This window comes from Lynx rufus, unplaced genomic scaffold, assembly GCF_022079265.1.
Source record: "Lynx rufus isolate CCGP_SWC_20201006 ecotype Redwood Valley unplaced genomic scaffold, mLynRuf1.p SCAF_6, whole genome shotgun sequence".
Lineage (NCBI taxonomy): Eukaryota > Metazoa > Chordata > Mammalia > Carnivora > Felidae > Lynx > Lynx rufus.
Window position 1 is genome coordinate 143,757,244 of NW_025814878.1, and position 23,848 is coordinate 143,781,091.

Consider the following 23,848-nt stretch of genomic DNA (forward strand, 5'->3'; position numbering starts at 1 on the left):
GACGAAGAGAATCGCCGTTTACCACGATCGTCCTGTTGCCCCTCGGACGATGTATGGTAAGTTAGTTCGGCTTTCAGTACAAACCTGCTTTTGACAGTATAGACTCGGCATGACCGGACGTTTAGCCACTTTGTGGTGGACACACCGGGGGCCGAGTGCAGAGACGCGCGGATATTTCAGGCACAGTTTAGTTTCAGGTCTGATGGGTCCTAACCCACGCTAAGGGCACTCATGGTACGGCGCTCAGCTAAGTCAATAAAGGGGTCTACAGCTCCTTAACAGATTTCGTGGGTGGCCCTTAGAAGGGCCTTTTGGGCAATTAGGTGCGACGATTTAAGGTCATCTCAGCCCCCGAAGCCGTAGAGGGTGCGGCCCTGGCGCTTGAGCGCGTACACCACGTCCATGGCCGTGACCGTCTTGCGCTTGGCGTGCTCCGTGTAGGTGACGGCGTCCCGGATCACGTTCTCCAGGAACACCTTGAGCACCCCGCGGGTCTCCTCGTAGATGAGGCCGGAGATGCGCTTGACGCCGCCGCGCCGGGCCAGCCGCCGGATGGCGGGCTTCGTGATGCCCTGGATGTTGTCGCGCAGCACCTTGCGGTGGCGCTTGGCGCCCCCCTTGCCTAGGCCCTTCCCACCCTTACCGCGTCCAGACATGTTTCCGGAACAAGCACTATTACTCGCCGAGGTAGGAGTTTATATACTCCTCTGTCGGACCTGTTTGGGAACACCGCCGACCCACAGTATCCGCCCGGTGAGGTCTCCGACCGAGCCCAGCCCGAGTTTTCAGCATCAATGCGAGGGGCGGTGCTTACAGTCCTTGGTTAAAAAAAGGCGCCTAATGGAAAGTTCCTGCGGTTCTCTGCGCTTGCCCGGGCCTCGGTGGCCGGGTGAAGTCTTGCTGTTGTTTCTGTCGCTCAGCACTGGTCGAGGTGGCGACTCGTGGCGGGGCAGCTGAGCTCGCGTGGAACTCTCCTGAGCTGCGATTGCAGGCATTTGGGGGCGTTCGTGAAACCGCGTCGGGCGCCGGGTCCTCTCTCCGTGACCCGTCGGGCGGCCCGCGTCAGCGCCTCCTGGCTACAGGTCAAGGTGCGGTTTTTACCTCCCCGTTTCCTTTCTTTACGTATTACTTATTGTCTTCTTTCCCTTCACCTTCGCTGCCACATATTTTGGGGGAAGTGACTTATTCTCTTCATCTGGGTTGGAAACACTAGGTTTCTTAAGTTGTTGAGGAAGGTGACCTTTTACTCATGCCTTGCAGAGCGCAGGAGCAGGCGGCAAAGCTTTTCCAAGCTCCCCCTCCCCCACCAAGTCCTTTGATGAACTGGGAAACCGACTGCACCCAGAAACCCTCTGCCTTTCATTTACAAACAAAAGGCAGAATGAAGAGACTAGGGAAGACTATTCCAGGGAAAAAACCTTGGAAAGGCGGCGCTGTGGTGGTTTCCCTGATCGGGCTGTATGGAACGGCCTCTCGGGCGCTGGCTTGTCTCCCAGATAATGAATCGTTTCTCCCTGGAAACCTGCTCGTCCACACCCACGCTTCTCTTTCCCCCAGCCTCTGTTAGGTTTACACTTCCTATTTCAAAAGCGTGTGATTATTTACTCCTTGAACAAATACCTAATTTTATTCCAGGAATCAGCCACTGGGTGTATCCTAAACTGTACTTCCCGTAAGTTAAAAACACTACTTGCCTGTGTTGTATTCGTGAACATTTCTTACTGAGCGTCGAGTCCCGCCTCTTTTTCCATCCCTGTGTAAAAATGGAATCTGCGTGCTTAACCTTGAGGAAGTAAAAGGTGTATCTGCTGATGAATAAGGGCACCCTTTCCCCTGCACCTACAGAGAAACGGGCCGCATTCGGCTTCAATATATACCAGCTGTTCTTGGAAATATTATTTGGAGACCAGTCTTTTCAAGACAAGTCTTGCAGCACAGAAAAGTTATGAGTGTTCCTTTGGTGAAGGTAACATACCTTGAAAGGCGTGTAATTTGATTTGATTGCATTGCCAGTGCTCTGTCCTGAAACATTCACGGTCTCTGTTTCCCGAAGGTGTAACTCCCTGTTAAATGCGAGACTCTTCATTCTCTTCTCCCCCTGGCATGGAGGGAGCAAACAGACGGGCCTGCAGATTTTTTAGCTACATCTGCTAGCAGTCTGTTCCCTGCATGCAAGGGGGAGAAGAGAATTTAAAAAGTCCCCAATATTTTAAGAGCTTAAGGTTCTCACTTCCTTTCAATTAAATACTATTAAAATTCTATTTTGTGTCTCGGCATGTAATTATGCTAATTGACATGAGCTGTCCAATAATTTCTTGGTGAATACTTGGGATACATGCAGGGATTCCCCCCCCACACACACACATTAGGAGAGATAGTATTTTCCAAGAGAAATATTGACAATGTTTTAAGTTCTGTGACACTTAATTAGGCCCTTAATTAGGCGAAATTAAGGCCCTTAAAAGGCCTAATTAAGGCCCTTGCCCCTTAATGAGGCGAAAGTTGTTTGCTGATCCACACCTCCTTGGTTGACAATTTTTTAATATTATTAGTTCCAAGTGTTCGGCTCAATCCTTTTCAATATTGTCATGTTTTCAATTTAATTTGCACATCCTTATTTCCTTGTCACCTAATTTTGTTTTGTTTGTTCTGGTTAAGGCTTTGGAAGTGGCTGGGAGATTGTTTTCCTTATCTTTGACTTTTTTGTTGCTGTTTTCCACTCAAAGTCAGCTTCCCTACTAGTCATTACTCCCTCTCCCAAATCTCATTTCTCCTGTCCCCCACATGCTTGCACACTCACTTATACGTGCACACAGACATACCGGTCCAAAACGCCACTAACTTTTTGGAGTCTTTTCCACTCCATGAACTTAGGCTCTCAAGTCCTTTCTCCCACTTTGGTAGTATCTTACTTCCACACAGAGCAGCCTTTCACCAGCTCAGAATCTTAACTGTGAGACCTGGAAGCAAGAAGTTTCCTTTTCTTGCCCTCGCCTCAGAGCACCCACCACCGCCGCTGGCATCTGTAAAGCTTCCTTCAGCTTCTAACTCCTTCCATGTGCTGGTAAGACCAGTGGAAGGGGGCGCCTAGTCTAGGTGGCTCAGTTGGTTAAATGCCAGACTTTGGTTCAGGTCATGATCTAACAGTTCGTGGGTTCCAGCCCCACGTCGGGCTCTGCTGACCCTGTGGAGCCTGCTTGGGATTCTCTCTCCCTCTCTCTCTGTCCCCCCACCCCATCAGTAAATAAACCTAAAAAAAGGGGGGGGGGTAATTGAAGCGGGATGCACTGCTCCCTACTTCGGCCTCTTCCTCTCTTCATCTTACCCGTCCTCTTTCCTAGGGTCATTGTGTCATTTTCTTGTCCGTTAATGGCTAGAAAAGTGATTTTCAAAACTCACTAATCAGTGGCAACTCTTGCTTTGTTCTGAAACTCTAAAGACTCAAGTGTATTCTCCAACATAGGAGGCATTTCATGCCTGACATTGCCTCATTTTATCGAATGTCCTACCTTGTTTCTGCAATTTCTTACTATCACGTGATCCATGATGGTCTTTATATTGTTTTCTAAGCTTCTCTTAATTTAGCTAATTTTCATGCCTGAAATCTATCCGACAACATTGCCGGGAAATGCTGTTCATCTTACCTTACTAATATCTCCAGGGTTGGCTACTGAGAACATAAAAACCACAGTGAAGCTGAGGGCCCTGGTGTAGAGGCCCCCTTAGCCATCCTGGCTTCCAAAGAAGGGGGACAGGCCAAGAACGCAGTTCCTAAGCTTCTACTCTTCGAAAATGAATTGGTTGCTGTAGACTGAATGTGTGTGTCCATTCAGAATTCATAACGTTGAAACCTGAACCCTAATGTGATGGGCCTTGGAAGTGGGGATACTGACAGGCGCTGAAGTCCTAAGTGCAGAGGCCTCCCGGATGCTGTTAGTGCCTCTGTAAGAGAGACCCCAGTGGTCCACTGTTGTCTCCCACGGTGTGAGGACCCAGTGACATGACCGTCTGTGAACCAGGAAGTAACTTCTCAGTACACACTGAATTTTTTTATAAAAACTTCTCTTTTTTTCCTTCAACGTTTATTTATTTTTGGGACAGAGAGAGACAGAGCGTGAAGGGGGGAGGGGCAGAGAGAGAGGGAGACACAGAATCGGAAACAGGCTCCAGGCTCTGAGCCATCAGCCCAGAGCCCGACGCTGGGCTCGAACTCACGGACCGCGAGATCGTGACCTGGCTGAAGTCGGACGCTTAACCGACTGCGCCACCCAGGCACCCCATCAGTACACACTGAATTTGACCAAAGCCTTTGTCTTTGACTTCGCAGCCTCCCGAACTCTGGGAAATAAATTTCTGTTGTTTGTAAGCCACGCAGCGTATGGTGTTCTGTCCTGGCAGCAGGAACAGACCAAGACACTGGTGTCCTGTAAATCAGGTTTAAAACGTACTCAAGATTCAGATGAACGTAGGGGAAGGGAAGGAAACGTGAGATAAAAATTGGAGGCAAACTGTGAGAGACTCTTAAATACCAAGAACAAGCTGGAGGGGAGGGGAGGGGAGGGGAGGGGGTAGCTGGGGGATGGGCGTTGAGGAGGGCACTTGTGATGAGCCCTGCGTGTCATTGTAAGAGATGAATCACTGGGTTCTACTCCTGAAGCCGAGACTACACTGTATGTTAACTAACTAGAATTTAAATAAATAAAGAAGAAAGCGGGGGGGGGGGGGGGGGGGGAAGGACTCAGAAATGGTGCCTTTGGTTTTGGTGGTTATTCCAGGTCATTTGTGAGTAAACCCAGAAAATTCTGTTGGAGATCATGGCCCAAGAGTCCAGGTATGAACTGAATGAGGATGAGCAGGGATGAGCGTTTGGTTCAGCTTTTTGATATGCCCAAATTCGGGTGACCCCCCGAGAACAAACCACCAGAGTCCAGAGTCAAAGCCAAGTGGCAAGGGCCGTTTATTCCAGGTTCAAACCCGGACCTCCGCGCACTCGTTGCTGGTGACGCTAAGAGGCCCGAGCGAGGTTTTTACAGCATTTTTATAGACAGGCCCAAACAAGTTAAGGGGAAGTTAGAGGCCTTCCATGGTTACAGAGCTGTTATTGGTTGACATTTAAATTTGAACACAGAACTTGATTGGATCCCACCTTTAGGTCAGACCACAACTGGGCATGCCTTGGCTAGTTCCAGGATCGGCGGGGGGGGGGGGGGGGGGGGGATTCTTTTGTTTTGTGGTTATGGGTACACCTGGTATTTTTCTTTAGTCTCTCACTCCCCCCTTTCTTTGGTGCCTCAAGAGCCAATCTTGGGTCTTATGTGTCTGATTCAAATGTTTCGTTAACGATAGGTTGGTATTGGGTCCTAAGGACCATCAGTTGGACCGTGTTAACCCTGCCTTTGATAATGGCAACTAGTTTATTAATAAAGGAAGGCCCGAAGGTGAGGAGAAGGAGGAGTATAAGGGGCCCAGCTAGAGCTGAAAGCAGGGTGGCTAGCCATGGGGACTGATTGAACCAAGACTCAAACCAGCCTTGTTGTTCTTGCCCACGCCTCCGTTTGGCCAGGCCTTCTCTAACTTTAGCCACGGACTCTCGGACTACTCCGGTGTGGTCAGCATAAAAACAACATTCTTCTCTTAAGGCTGCACATAAACCTTGTTGGAGGAACACTAGATCTAGCCCCCTTCGGTTCTGTAGGACTGCTTCAGAAAGGGAGGTCAGAGATTTTTCGAGGTGCGAGATTGAGTCCTCAACTCTGGTTGTATCTTCATCAATGGCTGCCCTTAGGCTGTTGAACCCCCGGTGCTGGATGGCTAGTGATGAGATCCCTGTTCCTGCCCCTATGGTACCGAGGCCAAATAAGGTGGACAAAGTTATGGCCGTAAAGGGTTGCCGTTTTGTTCTTATTGACTCTCTTGCTTCCGTCCCTTCTGTCCACAGGTCATATACGACATTTTCTTGGTGGTAAATAACCTTTGGAAACACTAATACCATGATACAATATTCTGTTGACGAATTAAAGACATTCCTGCTAACACATGGGGTGAGCCCTGTCTTAGAACAAACCCACCAACTGTCAGGAGCTGGAATTATCCATTTAGATTCATTTATAGAGTAATTAGTCGGGGCACAGAGCTGGATATGGCTAGAGGGGACCTTTCCTAGACAAGTCCCATTGCCAGTGACCGCTTGCAGTGTGAGGCCGGGGCTCTTTCGATTCCACTTGCAAGCTGCTGGGGACTCTTCTCCTGATTGTGAAAAAGGGGCAGCTAGACGTACGGCTTCGTAGAAGGGGGGTTTTATATCATAACATAACCAGCAGGCCCTTGTCGCCTCAGGGTCCGACCGGTTTAAGGCCTCATATGCTGCTGTTAGCAATTTCCATAGGGAGTCTATGCCTTCTGGGTTCCGATTTTCTCGGACAGCTTGTGCTTTTACTCCTGGGGTAAGGATGGGGGTCCTGCTGGAGGGAGTAGTGGAGATCTGCCCGGGGATAGGCTTATCTCTTTTTTTCCCCTAATACCTGATTTGGCCCCACTGGTTGTACAAGAGGGGAGACTTTTAATTTTATTTGAATGGCAGTCCCAAAGAGGGGATATTGATATAAGTAGAGTCCCCAAGTGAGTCCTGAGACCCACCGCCTGTCCTTTTTCCCCTCCTCTGTAAATCTTACACGAATAAGGTTACAGTTCTCATCATACCTGGTGTGGGTACATGGTTGGACATAGGACATTTCAATAAATTGGGGTTTTACTTCCCACTTCCATTCCCCATCACTGGAGGTGACACAACTCCAGGCTGCGCAGTAGAGGGTTTTGATCCCTCCACATGTCTGCTTCATCACCCCTGTCCTAAATCCCGGACATGCATAAAATCCATTTCTACTTATTGACACCCTCCTTTGCAGCTGCCTCCATTTACCTCCTTCCATTTCTTCTAATGGACTAACTTTTTCTAAATTGAAATATAAATCTGGCCACCAGGTATTTAATGGGGCAGTTCCTAGGGTTTTGTTGTAGATTTCATGAGTCTCTAAGTTAGTAATTTCCCAGGTCAAATTATAGGGGTTGCGGGGATTTGGATCTACAGACAGAATTTGCAGAACAATCAAGAGGAGGGCAAGTACCATAGTTACGGCTCAGTCCGTTGGCGGCGTAGGGTCAATTTTAAAGGACTGTCCTTAGTCCGGTCAACAGTCCAGGTTGTCTTTGAGGGTCCGATGAGGTCTGAGAACGGGTCCACCGGTTTGGCGTGGGGGCAACGGATCCAGGTGGCGATTCCGTCTACTTTGATGGCAGTCGGCGTTGTCAGGATGACCTGGAAGGGTCCTTTCCACCTGGGTTCCAGAGTGCCCTGCCGATGACGTTTGACGAGGACCCAATCCCCGGGGCGGAATTGATGAGGAATAGGCGGGGGTCCAGTCTCATAAAGTTCTTTTAATTTGGGCCATGCATCTTCATGGACCCTCTGCAAGGCTTGTAGGGAGAACAAGAGTTCAAGACCATTATCGTTCTCAGTTTTGACAAGGTTATCTTTTAGGTTAGGGATGATGGGGGGTGGTCTACCATGTATTATTTCATAGGGTGTGAGTCCCAGTTTGTATGGGGAATTACGCACCCTGAACAGAGCGTAGGGGAGAAGGACCACCCAATTAGCGCCAGTCTCCATGGTCAATTTGGTTAGGGTCTCTTTTAATGTTCTGTTCATTCTTTCTACCTGTCCTGAGCTTTGGGGTCGGTCTCTCTTCTGGGGAGTCCCTGTTGTTTGTAGACCCGTTGTGCTATACGGAGCAGATCCTGGATCTGTTTACCTTCTAAATCCTCTAGCCTTTGGAGTTTTTTCTTAATGTCAGGAGCTGCTTGATTTACAAAGGACATAACGACAGCAGCCTGGTTCTCAGAGACTTCTGGATCCACGGGGGTAAACTGTCTAAAGGCTTCCATTAGTCTAAGTAAGCAGCTGGACTCTCTGTCTTTCCCTGTACGACCGAATATACCTTAGCCAAATTGGTGGGCTTGCGAGCTGCAGCCCGGAGACCCGCCATCAGAGTCTGGCGATAAACGAGTAGCCTTCCCCTACCTTCTGCCGGGTTGTAGACCCATTCGTCCTGTGGAGGTCTGGTTAGGGGGAGAGCCGCATTAATGAGGTCAGGGTTAGATGTCGGCTGACCGTCGTCTCCGGGAACCAGCTTTCTCGCTTCTAATTGGATCCTCTCTCGCTCCTCTGTAGTGAACAGGATACGGAGGAGCTGCTGTCAGTCGTCCCAGGTGGGCTGGTGGGTGAACATGACACTGTCTAAAAGAGCCATTAGGTCTTTAGGGTTATCAGAGAATCGAGCGTTCTGTGTTTTCCAGTTGTACAGGTCACTGGTGGAAAAGGGCCAATACTGGAGTCGGGGGTTGCCTGTTTCATCTGGGGGTCCTATTTCCCGCAGGGGTAGGGCCACGGTGGAGTCGGGGAGGCGAGGGTTTGGCTCACGCTGGGTGCGCCCGCGGGTTCGGCCGGCTGGCCCCTCGCGGTCGGTTTCGTTTTCGATGGGGCCCGGCGCAGCTATAGCCTCCCGTCCTCCTGGTTCCGGCGCGGCTGCCGCTTCCCGTCTTCCCGGTTCCCCTAGGGGGGCAACTAGCAGGGCGGCTGCTGCGGGCAGGGCCTGGGGTACGAGGGGAGGGGGATGATAGGGTGGAGGGTCTAGGGATAGTAGGTCCTGACTATCGGGCAATACGGGATACAAGGGCGCGGATGGCGTCTTTGGTTTTGGGGGATCTGCAGTCCGCATGGCAAGGACCTTACACGTTCCTGAGGACAGGAAGGGGGCCAACCGGGGGGTGGATTTTCCACCAAATTTTGCCATACTAGAATGTAGGGAATCTGACCCGGGTGTCCTCGCGACCCGGTAGAAAAATCTTTGACTTCCTCTTAGCAACTATAGGGAGGCAGAAAGTTCCTTCGGTTGGTCATCCAACGCCGAAGGTTGGCCATTCGGAGCGGCAGAGGGTTAATTTTCCCCTCCGGATGTCTAGACTCAAATTCTGCCCTCTGCTTCTAACATCCCTGAAGTTAGCAACAAGGAGAGAAAGAGGAGTGCTTTGAGATTGGCCCATCTGTATCCTGGAGGTGGAGAAAAGGATTAAAAGGAGAAACAGTAAAGTTATGAGGATTTCTGGTTGCGCCAGGCCAGGTCACCTGTGAAAGAGAAGGGGTTCAACACTTAAAGGTTATAGAATAAAGAACACAACAGTTAGATCGCTAGTGCGTTCTGGGTGTTCGTAACCCGGACAGAAGAATTCCGATGGGCCCAAAAAGGTGCTCCAGACGGGTGCCAGTGGACGTCTCCTACTGGACCCGACCGACTGCCCTATAGCGCGTCCGCCAGGGCTGTGTCAGTCACCGATACAGATTCCGCGCGGGAGAGAGCCAGAAACGAACAGAGCCGGCTCACTTACCGATCGGTCTCAGGGACGACCCGTTGACTTGGGGTCTGGTGGGCTTGGGGGTATCCCGGAGGAGCCCCCAAATGATATGCCCAAATTCGGGTGACCCCCGAGAACAAACCACCAGAGTCCAGAGTCAAAGCCAAGCGGCAAGGGTTTATTGCAGGTTCGAACCCGGACCTCCGCGCACTCGTTGCCGGTGACGCTAAGAGGCCCGAGCGAGGTTTTTACAGCATTTTTATAGACAGGCCCAAACAAGTTAAGGGGAAGTTAGAGGCTTTCCATGGTTACAGAGCTGATATTGGTTGACATTTAAATTTGAACACTCCGCCGAACTTGATTGGTTCCCGCCTTTAGGTCAGACCACAGCTGGGCATGCCTTGGCTAGTTCCGGAACGGCGGGGGGGGGGGGGGGGGGGGGGGTGTCTTTTGTTTAGTGGTATTTTTCTTTAGTCTCTCACTTTTGTTTTTGCCATTTACTTGTTTCTTGATCTTAGAAGAAAGAGCACTTCTTGGAATGCAGCCACTATATTTTCCTTCTTCATGCCCTTAATTTACGCTTTTGCCTTCACAAATAGCAGTTTGATGAATATTCGCGATATGTCCTTTTATGGGTCTGTAGGAGAATTTCCTTTGGGCATAGACCTGGGCATACCCAGTTCTCCGAAGTAAATTAGATAATTGTTCAAAATGTATTGCGTAAAACCACCATCAGCAAAACCGCCACAGGAAAGTAAGTTTCTCCACCTCGCATGCCACGTGTGATTTTTACCCAGTATTTCATTATTTTAACTTGCATTTATCTGATTACCTAGTGAAGTACAAAAATTCTTCATATAATTGTTAGCTATTCAACTGTCTCCATTTAAAGTCAGATTTTTTTTTTCTATAAGATAGGCAATAAACTAATATACTCAAGGCGTATTTTCTTCCACAGAACTATCATTCCTCTAAACCCTGTTTCAGGCCATTTATGTAGGTGAAAATTTTTAAGTGCACTTGGTACCAGTTTCCATCTCAGAAATACATTATTTCTAATCTTATCCAGATAAGAAACCTTATTACTGGTAGAGATATATTTAGAAATGCATTTTTTACACTTAAGAATCTCTTTCATAATGAGAACCGTGGGGGACACTTCCGGCAGCATAGCCCGCTGCAGAGTGAGCACCCCCATGCTTCCTTCGTGAAGAATCTTTGGCCGGGTGCCTGGGTGGCTCAGTCAGTTGAGCATCGGACTCTTGGTTTCAGTTCAGGTCATGATCACACGTTTTGTGACTTCAAGCCCCTGCATCAGGCTCTGCGCTGACAGTGGGGTTCCTGCTTGGGATTCTCTCCCCCAATCTGTTCCTCCCCTGCTTGTGCTGTCTCTCAAAATAAATAAACTTTTAAAAATATACATAATGAATTCTTGGTGACTTTGCTTGCTTCCCTGCTTGATGGCCTCTCAGGGCTTCTCCCCTCTGGAGAGCCTGTGGGCAGTTCTAAAACCGTCTGTTCTCATCTAATTATCTCAGCATCTCCCCTGCCTCCTAAACACTGGTGTTCCCGGGGAACAAGTACTACTACCCGGAATTGGAAGACAAGTTTGGAGAATCCCACCTTGTGAGACAGAAACTTCAAAGAAATAAGAATCTTCAAAGAAATAAGATTGGCCACTAGCAGAAGTGAAATCGTTTTTATGAGTTGCTGAGTATTCCTGATCAAATTAGATTGTTTTCCAAATATCAACCAATGACAATAGTGACCGACTCCTGCATGTAATCTTATAAGAGGATTTGGGTTTATTTCCTCAGTGTTACAAGAGACACACCACACTAGGAATTCTAGATGAAATTAGGTTTACTGGGTCTTACTGTGCACTTAACATCTCCTCTGGGGGGAGGGTACTCTCCTACAGTCTCATATATTACCACATTTATCTTTAAAGCAATCTCTTGAAAGCAAGGGTCCATTTCATCATTAAGGAAAACGCCATCTAAAATAACTTCTAATCTGGGCATCTGGGTGGCTCAGTTAAGTGTTCGACTTTGGCGCAGGTCATGATCTCCCGGTTCGTGGGTTCGAGCCCAGCATCGGGCTCTTTGCTGACAGCTCACAGCCCAGAGCCTGCTTCGGATTCTGTGTCTCCCTCTCTCTCTGCCCCTCCCCCACTCATGCTCTGTCTCTCTGTGTCTCTCTCGAAAATAAATAAAACATTAACAAAAAAATTTAAAATAACTTATAATCTACATGTTTGCTAGTCTATACTGGTGTGGGAGCTGGGAAAAGGAGAGTCACAGAATAATGATTTGTAATGGTTTATTTAACAAGTATATCTGACCATTAGAAATGGTACTTCTGGGGGCGCCTGGCTGGCTGAGTCTGTGGAGCGTGCAACTTCTGATCTCCGGGTCATGAGTTCAAGCTCCACGTTGGGTGTAGAGATCACTTAAGTAAATAAGTAAATTTAAAAGAGAGAGAGTACCTTCAACAGGTAAATTTCCAAAAAGAGAGAGAGAAAGCGCTGCTGAGAGCGAGAAAGGACTCAGCTGTAGTCTCTAGCCCAGCCTGCATGAACACCACACTTCCCATGCCCTCTAAAGTCTGCAGCTGGAGGTGACCATACCAGGTACATACCTTCAAAGCAGCCCTACCTGAGGAACCAAAGACTTCATCTTCCTTCTGAATCTTTTGGGGCACAAAGCTGGTCTCCAGCCTCTCTGGACAACAGCAAAAGAAAATCCTGCTGCCAACGGGGCAGTGGCTATGGCGCAGAGCTGTGGGGTGTGGTCATCTCGTCTAGACTGATGGAGTCCATTGGGTGACCACTAACTCTTCTGGATTTTTTTTTCCCCCAATGCATTGGTTATTCACTGTTGTGTAATGAATTACCCCCAAAACTTAACAAAAAATGTATTATTTCACACAGTTTCTGGAGGTCGGAAAACTGGTTTCGCTGGGTGGTCTGGTTCAGGGTCTCTCAAGAAGAGTCAAGCTGTCCACAGGGGCCATGGTCCCTTGAGGCTTGACTGGGGCCGGAGATGGCTGGGGCTCCCGTGGCTGCTGGGCGTTGTTCATGGAATGTTGGAGAAGGCGTCAGTTTCGTGGGCTGCCTGCATGTCCTCCCAACACGGCAGCCAGGGTCCCCCAGGGCAAGTGACGGGAGAGAGAGCAAGGAGGACAGGACCTTCTGTGACCTCGTCTCCAAATAGCTCCCCATTACTTTGGCTTCATGCCTTTGCTTTATCCCATTCACTAGAAGCCAGTCCCTAACCAAATCCAGTCCAAACTCAAGGGGAGAGGAATTAGGCTCCATTTTTTGAAGGTAAGAGTATCAAAGAATTTTTGAACGTGTCCTAAAACCACCTTTTCTATGCCCAAACTTAGCCTTCCAACAGAATATTCCTCACTGTTCCATAGACACTCTTCCATAGACACCCCCACCCTCCGATCCCAGCAGGTGTCCTGTCGGAGGACCTGGAAGATATCAAAACAACCTGACTTCTGCCCTGAGCCTTTTTGCCTAAAGGAAAATAGGCTTTCCTGCCCCTAGCTTTGCTTTTCTTTTTTAAAAATTAATTCTTTATTTTCCTACAGCCATTGGAGGCTTATCCAGATCTTCCATCCTAGGGTTTATTGAAAGACTCTTAAACAGATCTACCAGCTTTGCCCCCTAATACTTGGGTACTTATGGAAAAGATAAACGTTTCTAGAGCTAGTGAAGCAGTAGTTAGTGATAGGCCCTGTCCTCACCCCAGCTACAGTCAGGTTCACATCCAAAAAGATATGCAAAGATACTTTGGACACTGTCAAGCTTTCTATAGCTGTCAGTATTTTCTCTACGCACCGTGGGAATCACAATAGTGGAGATTACATGCAGGATGACAGGTGCAATGCCGGTGGCGGTGAGCACGGTAACCGCCTAGGGCTGAATGGAGCTATCATGGGTGGAAAAGACAGCAAAATCAGCAATACATTCGTTCAACGAGGATTTAATTAGCACCTGCCGTGTATCACGCTTTTACTATTCCAGGGATAGGACAGTAAACAGAAAAGACTCTGGCCTCATGACATGTATGTTTTATGGGGAGAGAAGAATGGGGTGGTTGGCCTCCGGGCCTCCGGTGCCAGGCCCCCAGAAGCCGGCAGAGGAGGACCAGAGGGCCAATGCGCTGAACGTAGAGTATCTTTTCTTAGCATGTGTGTGGAGGACAGTAAACATTCCTGAGCTTTATCCTATAGTTACCAGATGTTTGTGCTAAGCAATGAGAAATGCCATGAGAATGGTCTGAACACGAAGCTCATTTGTTTGGCAGAGCTACGGCCTCAGCCAAATTCCAGCTTTTTGCTTTTTTGGAGTTGTATAAAGGGAATGGAATATCGGTAAGAAAACGTGAGGCCTGCACGCCTGCTAGGTTCTAGGCAAAACACTAGCAGTGCCCGATTTTAACCTGGCGGCACCCGCCACGACCTGGGAACCTGGACAACTCAAATCTCTCAACTCCACGGAAGAACTTCAACGTGCAAGTAAGTTGTCCTCCCGCATGCAGTGGATACACCGAAGTTGCACCGAACTCCACTCCCGGATTGTAGATGGGGCGGGAGGTACCGTATCTATGCTGAATCTTGCTTTACTTGGTGGCAAAGTTCCTTTCTTGAAGGTTTTCTATTTTTACATCTGGAGTACTTAAAGGATCAAACGGTAACTTGGTCTCTGCAGTCTTTTTAGGTAAACCGTCATTAAGGAACAGCTTTCTAAAGTATTTAATAGAAGACGAACCCAGTACGCAAAGGCCTCCGCCACTAAACGTACTTAGCATAAGGCGAAGCGACACTAGCTGCTGGAGAAAAACTGCGGTACGCCGACCCCACTTCCCTGCTCTCTTCCACGGAGTCTGTACTTTTAAGTCAGTAGCAGGCCGGAGTACACAGCTTCTCTCCGTGAAAACAGAAGTGGCTCTGAAAAGAGCCTTTGGGGGAGGGGGGAGGAAGCGAGGGCGGCCGGACCAGCTTCGGGAGTTTACGCCCGCTCCCCGCGGATGCGGCGCGCCAGCTGGATGTCCTTGGGCATGATGGTGACGCGCTTGGCGTGGATGGCGCACAGGTTGGTGTCCTCGAAGAGCCCCACCAGGTAGGCCTCGCACGCCTCCTGCAGCGCCATCACGGCCGAGCTCTGGAAGCGCAGGTCGGTCTTGAAGTCCTGCGCGATCTCGCGCACCAGCCGCTGGAACGGCAGCTTGCGGATCAGCAGCTCGGTGGACTTCTGGTAGCGGCGGATCTCGCGCAGGGCCACCGTGCCGGGCCGGTAGCGGTGCGGCTTCTTGACGCCGCCGGTGGCCGGCGCGCTCTTGCGGGCCGCCTTGGTGGCCAGCTGCTTGCGCGGGGCCTTGCCGCCCGTCGACTTGCGCGCCGTCTGCTTCGTGCGAGCCATGACAGTGAAGCTCGCGCTGCGAAAACCAGCGACTGAAGTCCGCGCCGGGGCCAGACTTTATACTGATGATACGATCCTGATTGGCCAGGACTGTCGCGGGAGTAACCTGATTGGTTTTTCCTTCAATCCTCATCTGAGTCCTAAAATCTCTGAAACCGTTTTGTTTTCCATGCTACTGATTTTATTTCCTATTACAGGAACAAAATCATTGCTGTACTCCATCCTAAGTTTACTGTTTTCAACCAAAACGTTAGGATTCCACCAGTGAAACAGAATCGGACCTGGAATTTGTGGAAGTCAGCGCCTAAATTATCTCTATAAAAATGCATTTTTATTTCAGCTTCTTCCCCTTTTCAAATATGGCGGGGGGTGGGGGAGCGGGAATTACACCAGAATAATGTATTCGTTAGTCTCATTTTAAATAAGTTCCGCTTCGTGACTGCATCACTTATATCTGCTTTTAATGACAGTACCAAGACCTGGAATAAAGAAGGTTTTACACTAAGACAGTGGCTCTTTGGAACAACCAAACTGCCCTATGTGGTGTGGGGAGGGGGAGCTGGCTGTCCAGGTTATCAGTGTTATCTGACACCTTCACTAACCGATTTTGATGGAATCAAGTGCCTTTTTGGATTAACTCCTAAATTGTATGCTAAATTTAACCAGGGTGTGGAGTGGTGAGATTCAGCGGTCAACACTTAGAGCTTTTTCAAATAGTTCTGAAAGTGTTAGGACGCTTTAATTGACCAGTGGACCATCAGGTTCCGCTAGTAAGACTCGGGGTGGGGGCTGGAGGACAAAATAGGCTTAATATTTAGAGTAGTTGCTGGAAGAGAAACTTGTTTTTAACTACCCAGAACACTGTGCTCGTGGGGAGGTGACCAAGAGGTATTTTAATGGCTTTATTGAGCAAACCAGAGTCAAAAGGAACTTGGGCAAACCAAAGGAGACTTTTCACTTTGGGTTCCTCGAACTTACAGGGTTCAGAAAAATGCGTGTTCAGTTCTTCCACAGAAATGGTGGGTGGCTCTGAAAAGAGCCTTTGATCTCAAGCTGAAATGTGGGAATTCAAACTTTATTTGCCCTTGGCCTTGTGGTGGCTCTCGGTCTTCTTGGGCAGCAGCACGGCCTGGATGTTGGGCAGGACGCCGCCCTGCGCGATGGTGACGCGGCCCAGCAGCTTGTTGAGCTCCTCGTCGTTGCGGATGGCCAGCTGCAGGTGGCGCGGGATGATGCGCGTCTTCTTGTTGTCGCGGGCCGCGTTGCCCGCCAGCTCCAGGATCTCGGCCGTCAGGTACTCCAGCACGGCCGCCAGGTACACCGGCGCGCCGGCCCCCACCCGCTCGGCGTAGTTGCCCTTGCGGAGCAGCCGGTGCACGCGGCCCACCGGGAACTGCAGCCCGGCCCGCGACGAGCGCGTCTTGGCCTTGGCGCGAGCCTTGCCGCCCTGCTTCCCGCGTCCGGACATGACCACCCGAACACTCTACAGGCACTTGGCGAAACGAGCACACAACCAGCACTTTTTATAGCCCTGATTGGGCGCGAAAAAGAAGGCTCTGCATTGGCTAAACTTGTGACTTTATTTTCTCCAACGAGAAGGCAGTTTTGGGAGTGTCGCGTTGTGATTGGGCAGAGCTAACTAGTGACGTCATGTTGACTAGCCACCAATCAGACCCAGGATTGTAACTTACACCTTATTTGCATAAGGGTTTCTATATAAACCGGACAAGTTGCGTCTTACCCGCCGTACAGTTGCGTTTTTTCTGAGCGCGTTTGGTGTCGTCCCGGCCATGCCTGAGCCAGCCAAGTCCGCTCCCGCCCCGAAGAAGGGCTCGAAGAAGGCGGTGACCAAGGCGCAGAAGAAGGACGGCAAGAAGCGCAAGCGCAGCCGCAAGGAGAGCTACTCGGTGTACGTGTACAAGGTGCTGAAGCAGGTGCACCCCGACACCGGCATCTCGTCCAAGGCCATGGGCATCATGAACTCGTTCGTCAACGACATCTTCGAGCGCATCGCGGGCGAGGCGTCGCGCCTGGCGCATTACAACAAGCGCTCGACCATCACGTCCCGGGAGATCCAGACGGCCGTGCGCCTGCTGCTGCCCGGGGAGCTGGCCAAGCACGCCGTGTCCGAGGGCACCAAGGCCGTCACCAAGTACACCAGCTCCAAGTGAGTGCTGGGAGGCACGATCCAACCCAAAGGCTCTTTTCAGAGCCACCTACATTTTCCGAGAAAGCAGCTGGCTTATTTTGTCTCGTTTCCTTTAGAAGTGTTTGGGACTGGGAAAGAGCGGGGAAGAGCGGTAGGAGGCTAAGCCCCCCGCAAGAGCGGTTGGGTAAGCATTTAAGCTCATTGTCCTTAAACTTTAGTGTGGCTTCTTAGGCGCCCTTTGGAAGGTGGCCTTGTCCTCTGCTCCGGCAGCCGAAATTTCGCCTTTAGTTATCAGTGGAGCCCCCGGCATTAATCCTTGGTTGCCTGCAGAGCCCGCCGATAAGCTACGCTACTTCCTGGGGAGGAGCTCCCTAATTTTACCACGTTCCTGAACTCGTGGGCATCATTTTCATCTCCTCCTTTTTTTTCTTTGCTCTTTCCGAGACTGGTTTTTTGTCTCCATCCTTGGAGGCCTTAGGGTGGCGCGTTAGGCTTCCTTGTCCTCTTCTGCCACCTTGTGGCAAAAACGCGGAGGCACGGATCTAAGGCTTCCCGAGGACAACCAATTTGGAGGGTAGGTAGAGTTACTGTTCGTCTCTTTACCCGCTGGATTTGATGAGTTTCCTTGACAGTCACTCGTGCGCATGATAGAAAGTCGTGGAGAGTATTGCCGCCTGGTTAAAGCTGTCAAAAGAAAAAACCAAACAGCAAAAAGCAAAATACTCTGCACCCTAAAATAAGTTTTAAAGAAATTAAGAGTTGTAGGGTCCTGCGCTCCCTATTTCTGGTCCTCAAAGTAACAAGCGCTTTGTTTCCTGTGAACCTAAACACCGGACAGAACCCTCAAACCCCTGATTTTGCCGGCTGCTCTTTGAAGGCATGTCAGGATTTAGGAATATGATTACGAGTAGTAAGTTGCACTTTTTCCACCATGAAGGGGCCAGTATAGACTTGGTAACCCCAATTTTGCAGGTCCCTCCGCGCTTTAAAATATGTGTTTCCCCCAAAGTCTGACTCTTCCCCTCTTTGCAGGTAGACCTTTTCTTTCTAGATATTTCTGTCTCGTGCTCCTCCATGGATACTTCTACTGCCTAATTAAGTCCCAACATTCTACTAAGATGCTTGCAATAGTCTTCTGGTGTTGCCACAACAAAATACCACTTATTGTGTGGTTTAAGCAACATATATTTATTTTCTCACGGTTCTGGAGGCTACGAGTCCAAGATCAAGGTGTGAGCAGGGTTAGCTTCCCTCTGCTTACACCTGTGTCCTCGTGTGGGCTTTTTTCTGTGTTCGCACACCTCTGGTGTCTCTCCTTCTTCCTGTAAGAACCTCAGTCCTATTGGATCAGGACCTTCCTTATGACCTTCATCTAACCTTAATTACCTCTTAAAGGCTGTGTGTCCAAATACAGTCACACTGGGGTTTGAGAGAACGCAATTTAATCCATAACAGCACATAAAGCCATTTTCCATGCTTTGCTGTCAACCTTCCAGTCCAAATTGTCTTTCATAAAACATCTACACTTAGCTTAGAGTGCCGCTAACAAGACAGCTGTGCTGTTCCCTACGCCGGGGGTTTCAAATCAGATGCTCACAGAGGCCCAGCCCGTAAGAGCCAAACTGGCTAGATATTAGAAACCACGCCTCATCTGCACAAAAAAACAGTCTTCGCTCTTTTTCTTCTTTTTTAAATGTTTATTTATTTTTGAGACAGAGAGAGACAGAGCATGAACAGGGGAGGAGCAGAGAGAGAGGGGGAGACACAGAATCCAAAGCAGGCTCCAGGCTCTGAGCTGTCGGCACAGAGCCTGACGCGGGGCTCGAACTCACGGACCATGAGATCGTGACCTGAGCCGAAGTTGGACCCTTAACCGACTGAGCCGCCCAGGGGCCCCTCTTTGCTCTTTTTCTTGAAGCACATGGACTTTCCATACCAAATGTCATTTTCCCGGTTTTAATGGCACATTTCGCTGTTCTCTTGTTGATGCTATGATGCCAGCTAGCATCTGCCCATGAAGGGGACCAGCGGGAACTTCAGAGACCTGAAGAACGTGAGGCCTATGCGGTAGATTTCACCTACTTGTTGCCCTGCAGGGGCTGCGAGCCCTGGACAGCGAGTCTCTCCAAATTTCAAGAGGATATGAGATGCATTTGAATACGGAATATTCTAAAATTTCAATACGGGCAACTAATAAAAAATGCGTAACGTGGTGCGTGTGAAACAAAAAAAAGTCTGCATGATTCACCAAACCCTTAAGCTCACAGTTGGAGATCTCTGGGCATTAGCAGAGACTCCTGTGCCCATGACAAGCTGTCCCTTATACATCCCCTGCCACCAAAGCCCAGATCCAGTTCCCAGATCTCCCCAGCTTCCTACATCCTCCACAGAAAAGAATCCATTCCTCACCTGGAAGGTGTGGGCAGAGCACAGGGTCTTGCACACTGCAGGCTTTCAACAGCTGCTCTCTGCCGATTAAATAAATGGATACAAAGCTAACAGATTTTTTAATTCTTTAAGCTTGCTACCAGCAATGAAATAAAAGCGGTGAAAGGTGGAGTTATTTATTGTGGATTTGATAGTTACCTGGTTAAATAAACCCATTCATATCGGATTATGTTATGTTTGTCTTATTGTGATATATTCTCCTGTATCTACTTTTCTTTGGTCCAGTCTTTTCTTTAGTGACTGGCCCCGCCTCTCCTGTCTTATGAGGAACGAAAGGGAAGGACTGAAGGCGCCACCGGGAATCCGAACCGGAGCTCCACCTCTCCCGTTCCTAGTGTGAATCCCTTCCATAAAGGGCCCACCCTCGTTCCCCTGAACCCAGCTCGTCTTTCTCGTTTAGTCCCTTACTTCCTGCTGTTCATTGAAGTGAGACACAGACTCTCACATTCCGTTTAATTCAACTATCTAGTGAGTCACTGCTTTTACTTTATGTTTTTATTTTACTTTGCCTTCATGCCTATGGGAGAAATAAGTACCAAACTGTCTTCTGTTCAAAGAAATATCACAAAGGGAAAGGTCTTGGGGCGACAAGGAGATTCAGTCTAGCATCTTATTACCGGGACAGCACATTGTTAAAAAGACAATCATTGGCAGACTTAGAATTTAACTGTTACTTTCACAGGTCATAGGAACGATCTGAAGTCCACGTCTTTGAAAACCTTTCATCAGAAACGTTGGTGGCCAGGTCCACTGATGAAGCCTTACAGGATCCATCCCTCTCTGTAGCAAAGAAGGCGCTTTCTCTCTCCCGCACCAAAAAGGGTATGTTTCTTAAAGTCTAGGTGCTGGTATTCCACTAATTGGTACCTCCTGATAAAAGCAGGCCTGCGAATGAAATGACGTGGAGAAGTAAAAAGGGAAAGGGGAATATTAATAAAATTATTATGAGCTGTCAGAATAAATTCCGGCTACCTGGAAGTGGATGAAGGGGACCCCAGGGTGGCCTTTCAGTGGCGCACCGTGGCAGCCTCCAGGTCATGTGGCCGCTGGAGGGTGCATCTTCGATTGCCTTTGAATGATTAGGCTATTTAACAACTTGATAGAGATAGACTGTCAGTTGTAGACATTAATAAAATGCACATGATTCCGGGTGATGAACGTGGAAAGGAAGGTGGGAAAAAGTGAGCTGGTCCCAGTCTCTTGTCTTCCCCCAAAGCTCATCAAATGGACACTCAGCTCCACAAGAAGAATCTGGCTTCACACAAGGAAATTCTGCAGTTTGGAAATCTCTGCAATCTGCCTTAAAAGCCATCCAGTGGAGACGACGATTGAAGACCAGCACTTGGAGGAATCAGAAGGCTTGAGTCCCATCCACCATTCATCCCAGCAGCAACAGCCACACCTTTCTGGGTGTTTTACCAGATTGATCTTTTATTTTTTAATTTTTTTTTTTCAACGTTTATTTATTTTTGGGACAGAGAGAGACAGACAGAGCATGAACGGGGGAGGGGCAGAGAGAGAGGGAGACACAGAATCGGAAACAGGCTCCAGGCTCCGAGCCATCAGCCCAGAGCCTGACGCGGGGCTCGAACTCACTGACCGCGAGATCGTGACCTGGCTGAAGTCGGACGCTTAACCGACTGCGCCACCCAGGCGCCCCCAGATTGATCTTTTAAAATAAGCATTGTGCTATTTAAATAAAAGCCTTCATAAGAGTCGTTCCCAGACTCTTTGCAAATAAAGATTATTTATTTTTAAAAAATGGGAGAGATGCACATCAAATTCATGTAGCCTTGCCCAGAGTAAGAGGATGGTAGGATTGAGGTGAAGTTAGAGTGCTTCAGTTTTGTGTGGGCTTCCCCCCCCCCTTTAAATATAAAAGAGATTTCTAGTGAACATACCACAATGTTAAATAATAGATCGATTTTGTGTGGTCATTTTCGTATTCCATAATTTTTTAAAAGGTAAGAGAAGGTGAAGAAAAACGTCACATATTGGTGTTTGGTGTATTAGAAATTGTAGCTTTTCACATATTCGCCAAATCACCAAAACAGACAAAAATCTCCATTCTTGTGAACTTAGGTCCCAGGAGGGAGAAAACATATACTATAAAATACACGGCATGCCACGTGCTAAGGAGGAAAACAGTGGGGGAGAGATTGTTGGGACAGCTGTCATTTTAAATACCCCAAACTGTCCTTAACTAAATCTCCAAAAGTGAAAATAGCTCTTTACGGTTCTTTTGAAATCGAAACCTAAAGTCTTGTGGTCTTACCACATGGTAGTCGGTAGATATGCGACCTTACAGATGATGGTTAAAATGAATTCTCTCCTCTCTGATCTGGGGCACCTGACATTGCTTAATTAGAAACTTTTTGATTTGTAGATTATTTTCGTCTCCAAAATAATTCCCCTGCCAAAACCTGCCAAAGCTTTCATTAGAGATGGTGGAGAATTATGTTCTCTGCTTTTTGTGGGGTTTTTTTTTTTTTGAATAAAAAAACACCAGCTAGCAGAGGATGGTTTCGATCCATCGACCTCTGGGTTATGGGCCCAGCACGCTTCCGCTGCGCCACTCTGCTCGACACGACACAAAGGGCTTTAGGAAGGTCTTTTATTATATTTTCCTCCAAAGGCTGCCACCAGCTTTTGTATTTTTTGAGATAATTGTGTTTTTTCCTTTAAAGCTCACTCATTATTCATGCTTCCGAAAGGACAATGAGCCCAGGGTGCACTGACCCCAAATATTCTGAATGCAAAACATTTCATGATTCCGCCGGGAAAACAGTCGCGCCCCGCCTGCCCCGCTGATCTGAGCGGGAGCGAGTCTGCACCTCACAGTCCCACCCTGTACGAGTAGCCCCCCAAAATCCAGCGTGGGAGGCATCCTACGTTTGCACGCACGGGAGCGATTTAAAAATAATTAGAAAGGATCCAAGAGGTAAAAAGGATCCCTTGCATTGGCCGGGAATCGAACCCGGGCCTCCCGCGTGGCAGGCGAGAATTCTACCACTGAACCACCAATGCCCGGTAACGAGAAGCGAGCGCCAGCGCTAGAAATGGCCGCGGCGCCGCAACACCGACAACCGTGTATTTCTTTCCCTTAGCTCGTGTTCTGTTCTTATTGACTAGAACCCGGTGATGCCCCTTCTTCCCCTCTTTTCAGGAAAACCTCACTTTCTTTGCAAGTTCCGCGACCGGGCGGGGGCGGAGCGGTGGGACCTCCGGCCACTTGGTGGGACCCTCGGGACGCGGTGGGGGCAGCGAGGTCGCGCCGCCGGCAGGCGGTGCGGGCAGCGCGGTGGGCCTCCCGGAAGGCGGTGGGGATGGCCCGGTGGCGCCCTCTGCTGGCCGCCACGGAGAAAAGCAACGCGGGGCTTAGGCGTCCTTCGGTTGCCATAGAAACCCCTTCAGTGTCAAGGGCACAGAGGTGTCAATGAAAGGTAATTTCCAAAAACCAAAAAACAAACAAAAAGACCAGGTGAAATCATAACTGTCATACGAATATAAAATTTTTGAAAGGTTTTTTTTTTTTTTTTTTTTTAAAGATTTCATTTAGCTCCTTCCTGAGATAACTGATGAGGGGTTACTACCCGTTCAGAGAAGTCAAAGAAGGGATGCCATTTACACGTGAGGAACAGTGACCCGAATGTGACCCGAATGTGTCGGCGGGGTCAAAACCGGATTTTCGGCGGTGGGAGTGGGCAGGGGGAGCGGACTGGGGAGAAGGAAAATGTCCCGTCACCAGACAGAATCCATCCCATGTCCACAGACGCGAATTGTTTTCTACTGCTACCAGTCACCGACAGTTAGAGAGTTGTAAAATAGGATCAGAATCACATGACACAGACGGGTGTGCCGAAGTTCTCCTCTGAAGCAGATTTTCCTAAAGCTTTTTTCTTTTTCTGGGAGATTCGGCCAACTCCGAGTACGAACTTAAGGGCCCAACTCGCAAGGTAAACACACCTTTGTGTTAAGAGCCCTGGGTTACTGTTCCTGACCATCTTTCCTGACAGTCTAGGGTGGGGGTTCCTTAACCTGTGGGTTCACAGACCCCTGTAGGAACGCCGTGAAACATGTGAACATTCTCCCTGGAGGCCTGTGCACACTCACATGCACTTGAGATTGAGTTCAGGATTTGGGCCTAGGATGAGCTCTCTTTTACCTGGAAGGGGATCCTTCTTTGGGAACATACTGCTCAGGCATTCATTTCCACCCCTACCCTCTCCAGGTTTCTGCTCAGGGCCTCAGCTTGGACTGGGGGCAGGGGGCAAAGAGATATTTGTAACCGGGGATAGATAAACCTGAATTCCTTAAAATCATGCAAGAGACCCACGGGGGCAGGAAGAGCGGCCCTGGGATTTTGCCCTTGATGAGGGAGCGCGGGGCCACCTGAGGGCAGAGTGCAG

The 23,848-nt window shown here is 49.1% G+C and overlaps 4 protein-coding genes and 2 non-coding genes across 6 annotated transcripts; 1 reads left to right on the plus strand and 5 right to left on the minus strand.

The window, feature by feature from the left end:
• Positions 1 to 332: 332 nt before the first annotated feature.
• Positions 333 to 656, minus strand: LOC124528509 (histone H4). The gene has a single exon (XM_047102145.1). The coding sequence runs from the start codon at positions 654 to 656 to the stop codon at positions 345 to 347; it is 312 nt and encodes a 103-aa protein (XP_046958101.1). The 3' UTR covers positions 333 to 344.
• Positions 657 to 13,942: 13,286 nt separating this feature from the next.
• Positions 13,943 to 14,842, minus strand: LOC124528468 (histone H3.1). Its single transcript, XM_047102100.1, has one exon. It carries the CDS (start codon positions 14,840 to 14,842, stop codon positions 14,432 to 14,434), a length of 411 nt encoding a protein of 136 aa, XP_046958056.1. The 3' UTR covers positions 13,943 to 14,431.
• Positions 14,843 to 15,862: 1,020 nt separating this feature from the next.
• On the minus strand, positions 15,863 to 16,322 carry LOC124528471 (histone H2A type 1-E). The gene has a single exon (XM_047102103.1). It carries the CDS (start codon positions 16,308 to 16,310, stop codon positions 15,918 to 15,920), a length of 393 nt encoding a protein of 130 aa, XP_046958059.1. The 5' UTR covers positions 16,311 to 16,322; the 3' UTR covers positions 15,863 to 15,917.
• Positions 16,323 to 16,606: 284 nt separating this feature from the next.
• LOC124528493 (histone H2B type 1-C/E/F/G/I) lies at positions 16,607 to 17,038 on the plus strand. The gene has a single exon (XM_047102129.1). The coding sequence runs from the start codon at positions 16,633 to 16,635 to the stop codon at positions 17,011 to 17,013; it is 381 nt and encodes a 126-aa protein (XP_046958085.1). The 5' UTR covers positions 16,607 to 16,632; the 3' UTR covers positions 17,014 to 17,038.
• Positions 17,039 to 21,949: 4,911 nt separating this feature from the next.
• Positions 21,950 to 22,021, minus strand: TRNAM-CAU (transfer RNA methionine (anticodon CAU)). The gene has a single exon. It is a non-coding gene; the product is annotated as a tRNA-Met (tRNA).
• Positions 22,022 to 22,395: 374 nt separating this feature from the next.
• Positions 22,396 to 22,466, minus strand: TRNAG-GCC (transfer RNA glycine (anticodon GCC)). The gene has a single exon. It is a non-coding gene; the product is annotated as a tRNA-Gly (tRNA).
• Positions 22,467 to 23,848: the final 1,382 nt, after the last annotated feature.